At 38.5% G+C, this 8,710-nt stretch overlaps 1 protein-coding gene across 1 annotated transcript in view; it reads right to left on the reverse strand.

Moving 5' to 3' along the window:
• LOC111158261 (FIG4 phosphoinositide 5-phosphatase) overlaps nucleotides 1–8,710 on the reverse strand; it is a 129,297-nt gene that overhangs the window by 102,833 nt on the left and 17,754 nt on the right. The window contains exons 2-3 of the mRNA XM_022520179.1: nucleotides 8,271–8,369; nucleotides 6,699–6,822 (exon numbers count right to left, since the gene is read on the reverse strand). Of these exons, the coding sequence (XP_022375887.1) occupies nucleotides 6,699–6,822; nucleotides 8,271–8,369 (223 nt within the window). The remainder of the gene's footprint in view (nucleotides 1–6,698; nucleotides 6,823–8,270; nucleotides 8,370–8,710) is intronic.

The raw sequence follows: 8,710 nt of genomic DNA on the forward strand, positions 1-8,710 counted from the left end.
GCACTAAGTTCTCCGTGACATGCCAATTACTCTACAGTCTTGGTTAACAGATTTCTGGCTCCCAGAACTTTGGCTTTGGGAGTAAAAACGAACTCCTTTTGGGGAGTAGGGTCATTTCCAAAATGTCAACATGAGGGGCGCCTGGGTGGCTCAATGGGCTAAAGCCTCTGCCTTTGGCTCAGGTCATGATCCTAGGGTCCTGGGATCGAGCCCTGCATTGGGCTCCCTGCTCTGTGGGGAGCCTGCTTCCCCGCCCCCACTCTCTCTCTCTCTGCCTGCCTCTCTGCCTACTTGTGATCTCTGTCAAATGAATAAATAAAATCTTTAAAAAAAAAAATGTCACCATGAGGAACCCAGTAGACCTTCTCTCCAGTGAAACTAATATAACTGGTGAAATTTATAAAAATAAAACAAAACTTTGAAAGTTTCTGGAAACTGTCCTAATAGCATATAGCAAATGGAGAAATATTTATTCAAGAAAATCTACTGAGCCTTGGTAACAACAGCAAGTATGTGGTATCTGAATCATAACCTGCTTCTCTTTGACACCCCACTCCCAGTCCAGTGTGACAGAATATCTACTCCTGGCAGGAGTAGCCAAGAAGATAGTGCTTTCCCTTCTTTCCCCACTTCTCATTATAAGGCCACAGTTTCTGCTCAGAAGGTGCAGGCCACTAGAATATCTCATCCAGTTCAGCTCTGTGATACTGGAACTCTATTCCCAAGCAAGCCACACTGAGATCAGGGGCTTCCTTCTTCTTCCCAGCTCCTACTCATAAAGTGGTGGTTCTACTCCAGCATAACTGGCCAAGAATACTGGGTCCACATTGACCTCACCTGCACTCACTCATAGGATGAGTCAGATACAATCATATAGCTGACTTCCTACCAGAAACAATGGAGGCCACAAGGCTGTGGGATAACATATTCAAAGCACTGATAGAAAAAAAAAACCTGTCAATCAAGAATCTTATATCTAGCATGACTATCTTTCAAAATTAACTCTGTCATGTGCACACGTACCCTCTCTCTGTCTCTCTTACAATGTTGGATTCTATAAAGTCTGAACCAGGATCTTGATGCTATGAACTTTCACTCTAGAAGTGACAAATACCCACTGTCTGTGTCTTGTAATTCTCAGCTGACAAAAAAAAAAAAAAAAAAAGGAAATTAGTAATTGACTATATTAACATAAATGAGCTAAAACATATAAAAGAAAGATGCCTCAAGGATTTTATGAGCCAGACTGAGGAAAGATGCTGTTAAAATAGTGAAAAATACTTGCATTTTAGAGATTCACAAAGCACAAACTGCTTTCAACAAAGTGTTCATTTACTCCTTTCTTTGCCTTAGAGACTAGCAAAAATATTCCCTGATTAAAGATAGAGGACGTAGGAATAGGGAGTAAAAAAGCTGATGACAATCTCATTAAAAGCAAGTTAGAAAGAAGCTACCCTTTTAGAAGTATAAAACTTCTAAAAGTAAAGCCCTTGGAAGCAGCATAAAAACTTCCATGTCTAATCATGGAATAATAAATATCTCCAAAATGAATGAGTTTTCCTTTTATTCTCGTTATACTTATTTCTTTTTTTTAATGATCTTTTTATATTAATTTTTATTACATATATTTTCACACCATAAAGTTAGATGGATTAAAAAGTGAACCTGCATGTACCCACTACCTAGTTTGTTTGTTTTTTTTAATTACTTTTCAGTGTACCAGAATTCATTGTTTATGCACCACACCCAGTGCTCCATGCAATACGTGCCCTCCATAATACCCACCACCAGGCTGGCCCAACTTCCCACCCCCCACCCCTTCACAACCCTCATTGTTTTTCAGAGTCCATAGTCTCTCATCGTTCATCTCCCCCTCCAATTTCCCTCAACTCCCTTCTCCTCTCCATCTCCCCATGTCCTCCATGATATTTCTTATGCTACACAAATAAGTGAAACCATATGATAATTGACTCTCTCTGCTTGATTTATTTCACTCAGCATAATCTCTTTCAGTCCTGTCCATGTTGATACAATATACTTATTTCTTATACAAAAAAATCTCTGCAGTAATTTCCCAACCTACATTCCAACTGAATTTTAATTTTATGTTTTTAGCTCAAGACTACTTATACCATTCTACTTTTCTCTTCATAATTTGAATACAGGAAAGAAAACATATTGCACAAAAGAGACTCTTCTACCAGCACAAATGCCTTCAGCTTATTATAAGTGAAATTATTTTCTTCTTCCTTTTTATGACCAATGGGAATTGTTGCTCCCTTTTTTAAAAGGTTCCTATCCAAGCTAGCCAACAATTAAAACAATTAAAAGACTTGAGTATGGCACAGACAACTTCAGGAGTCAGCCCATTCATCACTTTAACACACTCAAATGAGAACAAGTTTTTTCATCTTCATTCTGTGTACTTCTGACCCCAGACCAATTTCACTGAGTACTTCCAAGAAGCCAAGATGACAGTCATCATGCAAAAATGATTTCTCTCTCTCCAAGTAGAGAAGGTTGTTTCATCTGAAATGGACACCAAGCAAAATGTATAAAAAAGGACAGTGTAAGAGGTTGTAGTGGGAGTGCTGGTGGCTGAAGAGTATCCCACCAACAGTGAAGAATGCAATATTCCTGTTTCAGAGGTCACCATGCCAGCTAGTCATTATCTTAAAAGCCTTCAGGAAGAATAGCACTTTGGCAGAGAAACATGAAAAACCTCCACAAGGTGCATAGGACCTTTGCACAACAGAGCTCTCTAGAACCAAACTGACACTCTAATACCACACTTACTGCTCTCTCACTAGCTTGAGACTCACACTCTGTTTTTGTTATCTTCATTATTATCTTGGATTTGCAGTCCATTTCTAAGGGTTGTGCTTTAAATAATAATGGAGTCCATCACTTAGTCTGCTACAATGATACTTATTCTATTGCCCCCCTGCAACATACTAGCAACTGAAAAGACTATCCTCGGACAGGTGACATAAGCAGAAAAAGGCCATAAACCTGAAGCTATGTACCAAAAGGGGCTGGCATAGTTACAGAGCTCAGTCTAGTAGACTACAAGTAACCAGGGGCAACTGAGGGCTCAGTCAGTTGCGCATCCAACTCTTGATTTCAGCTCAGGTCATGATCTTAGGGTTCTAAGATTGAGCCCCACATAGGGACTTTCCCTCTCTCTCCCTCTGCCCCAAGACCCCCTTCTGCCCCTAAAAAAGAAAAAAGGAAAAAAGAAAAAGACTACAGGTAACCATCCATTGACTCCATCCATGTATCCCAAGACCAGATAAAACAACTTTGGGAGGGATGCTCATGATCCTATTCGGTGGTTTCCCAAATCTCCTGCTGGCCACTAAATAACAATGGAGCAGGTCAGAAATGTACAAGGTAGACGAATTTCCCATGTCTAGGGCCCAGCAATGATAGCAATGCTCCATAAGCTTTTCATGGGTACTAAGCCCATGAAAAGACAAGTAAATAAACTGAAACTAAGAATATAGAAACTTTATAGCAATTCGAGATTGTTACAATATCCAAGGTGCATGACCAATGAACTTGCCTTGAATAGGCATAGACTAGTCTGGGTATTACTGAACTTGTAATTGTAACATGTAATGTGTTACATATGGCCAAGCTGCAGACTAGTTATGTACAGAAGGATCATGTGTTGGTCTATGACACAATGATGGAAAAAATATGGTCTATTACTACAGATAAGAAAGACTCACTACTCTCGATTCTCACCAATGGTGAACTAAATGAAGCATGACAGCAATCTAAAAACATTCCAACAAAATACTATTCACAAATCAAGCAGCTGAAAAAAGTTAACCGAGAAAATATTTGGCCATAGGATAGAAGACAACCAACCATTCTAGTCATTTCTCATACACATTATTCTGACAACAAGACTATACATTTTTCAAAGATAGGCATTTTTGCATTTTGCTACTAGGTATCCCTCATTATTTCTAAGACAGTACTTACTAGACAAATCATAGACTTTCATTAACTCCCTATTTACTCTTCACTCATTCTAAGCTTTATTTACAGGGCTGAACAAGAATACATAAAATACATTTCCATAAAAATAATAAATCCTTACTTAGTACATTATTGTGTCACTTTACAGGTAGGTCAGTCTTTCGGTGACTTCATTTCCAAGGACAGTCTCAATCCTAAGAGGCCTCTAACCGTAAGAGAAACAGCTACCACAACAGCTAAGAATGTCAGAGAAATGTCAGAGAATGTCAGAGAAATAAGACACCTTCAGCTCTCACCCAAAGTTTACTAATACTTGTGTATACAATGAAGGACTGGTTACAAACCTAATTATCCATTGATACAAATCAAACTTCTGGTTTTACAAGTTTAGTTATCCATAGATTTAAAATGAGGCAGAGACTACTGCTAGAAGCAACTGTGCCAAGAACCATGAAGGATGACTAAAGAACCATAAAAACAAAACAGGACCATGGTCTAGAGGCCATTTAATGTAAAGGCAAACTGCCCAGTACAACTCTAGAATACCCAAGGGCAGTTATTTTTAAACAGTTCAATAACTGATCTTCACTTCATTACTCTTAATCACTAAGGAAAAAACCCTGGCTAATGAGGCATTCAATACTGCATATACCTAGGGAAATTTCCACTTAAAGAAGTTATCATAAAGTATCAGCATTTTTTAAAGATTTTATTTATTTATTTGTCAGAGAGAGAAAGAAAGAGAGAGAGTACAAGCAGGGGGAACAGCAGGCAGAGCAGGCAGAAGGAGAAGCAGGCTCTCTGCTGAGCCCCATGTGGAGCCCCATGTGGGACTCGATCCCAGGAGTCTGGGATCATGACCTGAGCCGAAGGCAGTGGCTTAACCGACTGAGCCACCCAGGCATCCCAAGTATCAGCATTTAAAGAAATAACTTTAACGTAGTAAGTAACTAATACTGAAATTAAACCTACTGTATTTAAGACACATTGTATTTCTAGTTTTTTTTTTTAATTTAAAATATATGCAACACTTAAAGTGGAACTTAACACTTACGGAATTTATGGAATTTGAACACATGAACTCACTTGACTTCCATCTACAAGCACACATCTGTTGAATATGTTAACTTCAACATACTTGTCAAGACTAAGCAGAAAGTGTAGAAAAGGGGCCAGTCCTAAGAAGAAACTAAACCCACCTACCATTCTTGACCTTCCCTAGACACAAAACAGGGACCACATATGAAGAGCTGAAGGGATCACTCATGAAGAGCTGTGAGAGCGCACTGAGAAAAACTTCAAATACGGCAGAACGTAACCAAAGATTTAACAAATACAGAGTCACAGAATAGAAAGTGCTAATCAGAAAAATGCAAGAATTTAAAACTATATAGCATAGTTGAGTCCATATTAATTTTGTTAACATCTGTAGCTACCAATAAGTCAACATTGCATACAGTCTAGCAGGTTTAAAAAAAAATACAAAGATAATGTTGTTAAATGTTAAAAAACAAACAAACAAACAAAAAACTCAGACTCAAAATCAGGCTCTGGCAACAGAGAAGCAGAGACAGAACTGCCCTCTGCTTGACAGCCAAGGCCCCATGCGATCTGGCCTCACCCAACTCCATGCCAACATTCCAGGACCCATGGACGTCTTCACGCCTATGCCTCTGCCATCATCCCTACTGGGGTTCTCTTACCTCTTCCCCACATCCATCCAAATCTTATTCCTCTTTCAGGTCCAGTTGGAGTCTCATTTTGCCCAGGAAATCTTTCCTAGACACTCCTGGTCCAAGTCATCTATCTCTTACATAATCTCCACTCCCATTTAATTTTCATTACACAGCTTGGCTCTTAACCATCATCTTGGAGTTACCTCGAGTATATTCATTTTTGTCCCTCATCCTAGTGTTGTCAGCCTAAGACTCCCAGGGACAGATCCACAATACAGAAAAGACAGGTGTATTGACTCACCACAAAGAAAGATGGTGTCCACACCAGAACTGTAGGGCATCTCACTGCTGTCCCAAAGCTAGACAGCAGAATCCTTAAAAGCCAAAACCACGTTTGACTTTGGTTGTGGATAAATGAAGTAAAGGTGTCATTATCAGATTTGGGGGAAGGAAGGAATTTAAGTAAAATTCAAATGGAGAGGTTCAAATGAAAGCAGAACTGTATCTAAAATGATCAACATCAAGTCTGGACTGTGAAGCAGATGTTGATAGTCTGAGCTAATTTTTTACTTTTTCATTCCTCACCAAGCTAGACAACAGATTTCTTAAAGGCCAAAACCACTTTTATACTTATTCATATCCTATATGAAACCTAGCAGCACATACCAGATGCTATATAAAGGCTCTTTGAGGGCGCCTGGGTGGCTCAGTGGGTTAAAGCCTCTGCCTTCGGCTCAGGTTATGATCCCAGAGTCCTGGGATCGAGTCCCGCATCAGGCTCTCTGCTCAGCAGGGAGCCTGCTTCCTCCTCTCTCTGCCTGCCTCTCTGCCTACCTGTGATCTCTGACAAATAAAGAAATAAGATCTTAAAAAAAAAAAGGCTATTTGATATCTGACTGATGGATAATGAAAATTTAAACAACCAAAGGCACAGATGATGGGTTATAATTATAAAACCACATAAAGCAGTCTTTTAGTAGTCTATCTAGGAAAAATAAAAAAGAGGTAGTAAGAAGGAGGTACATTTCTTACCTACAACACCAAACGCTGAAACAGCTCGAAATAACCCGGAGGAGCCTTTCTGTCCCATCTTTGTTCTATTTCCTAGATCCAAGCGGCCAAGAAGTTCTCTCACTTCTTGTTGAGTATATACGTGCTAAAAATAAGCAAATTTAATTTGTAAGATTGTGCTTATTCTTTAGATAATTTATTGCCTATAAGAATCACTAGCTATTTCACAGAGAAGCACATAATAGTGCACAACTAAGCTGTAATGTTAAAAGCCAATAAATTCTTTAATATTAGCAATTATGGGTGGTTACTGGATCATATGTCACTATACCAAAAAATTTTGTCAAAACCTCACCTTCTGGGGCACCTGGGTGGAGCGGTCTGTTAGGCGTCCAATTCTTGGTTTTGGCTCAGGTCATGATCTTATAGGGGTCATGGGATCAAGCCCTGTGTCGGGTTCTGTGCTTAGTGCAGAATCTGCTTTACATTCTTTCTTCCTCCCCTTAAGCCCCTCCCCATTTGCTCACACCCTCTCTCGCTCTCTCACAAAGAAATAAATAAAATTCTTTTAAAAAAATACCCACAAAACTTATTTTCTGAACCATACATTAAAGATCATAGGCAAATTTCAAGAAATCTGTGAACTTCTTAGAGCTGCGTGCAAAGTTTTGAATGTGCATACACATAGGTATTTTTATGAGGCCCACAGATTCTCAGATCCTCAAAGAAATCCCTGATCAACTGTTCCCATCCCCAAGTAAAACCAAGAATCAATACATTATGTTAACAAAAACTCCCATAATAGGGGGAGAATGAAGAACAATCCCCAAGAGGGCTAGAAATCACCTTATACTATTTATCCAAAATTATAATAACATAGAAAAGAGTTTTGCAAAGAACTTAGTGAAAATGTGTTGCAAACCGTAGCTACCCACATATTTGAGAAACGAGCAATCAGCACAGGTTCAAGATATTCCCAGACAGAAGGTAAGTCAGGTTCTCTCATTTGGAAGAGTTAAAATTGTTCAATACCATCATGCTATATTTCACTTTTGACTAGCAGTCTCATGTTTTTGTGTTACCTGAATTAAGTCTGTATTCCTGCTCTGGCTAATACAACAACTGGATAAGAACAGCCTCACATTTCTCTCATGCATAGCAAGTCACCAGAAGATCACCCGGAGGTGATTTTTAGCAGCATAATAAAAAGTCTGCAGCACAAAAGTCTGCCCTGACTGCAAGGAGCTTCATATTAAAGCACAGCAATACATAATCTCTTCAGTACATGCAATACTGAGTTAGATTAAATCCTGAAAATACCACTTCTTCAAGAAATATATTCATTACCTCATCCAAAGAGTTTGCTTTGTAAAACAAATCACAATGAAGGACAAAGTGTAATTCCAGCATACTTTGTAACATCAGTAATTCCTAGAAACCAGTTTAGAGATTTAAATTCTAGCCACCATGAAAAATAATTGTAATTGTCAGATGCCTGATTAAAAAAGGAAAATAAATACATCAGTAAAAGCTGTTTGTACCTTTAACAGGTACAAAAGTTACTGTTTGTCTTCAGGTTTGCAAGATACTTACCCTATCATCAATTACGACCAAATCTTTCGGTTCTGTTCTATCAATCTTCAAAACACGGTATTTTGTTTCTGCATGATTGCTCCCAACTAGGAAGTATCTCTATAAATGAAAAGAAATGTCATTAGTTTTTTAGGGCATTTTTCCTTATACATATTTTACAACCACTTTGGTTTTTGAAATTAAATACTGTAATAAAGTCAGGTTACTTTTGAAAAGAAGTATTTCTGTTAAACATAACTGGCAGATTAAAGAAAGGCTGATTCTAAAAGGTCAATTTTAAAATTGAAATATTCTGCATCAATTGAGAGGACCATGTTGTTCTTCTCTCTTCTCATATTAATTTGTTCTATCACATTGATTGATTTGCGAATGTTGAACCATCCTTGTAGCCCAGGAATGAATCCCACCTGGTCATGGTGGATAATCTTTTTAATGTGCTG

This window comes from Enhydra lutris, unplaced genomic scaffold (genome assembly GCF_002288905.1).
Source record: "Enhydra lutris kenyoni isolate GAN:26980312 unplaced genomic scaffold, ASM228890v2 scaffoldscaffold58, whole genome shotgun sequence".
Classification (NCBI taxonomy): Eukaryota; Metazoa; Chordata; class Mammalia; order Carnivora; family Mustelidae; genus Enhydra; species Enhydra lutris.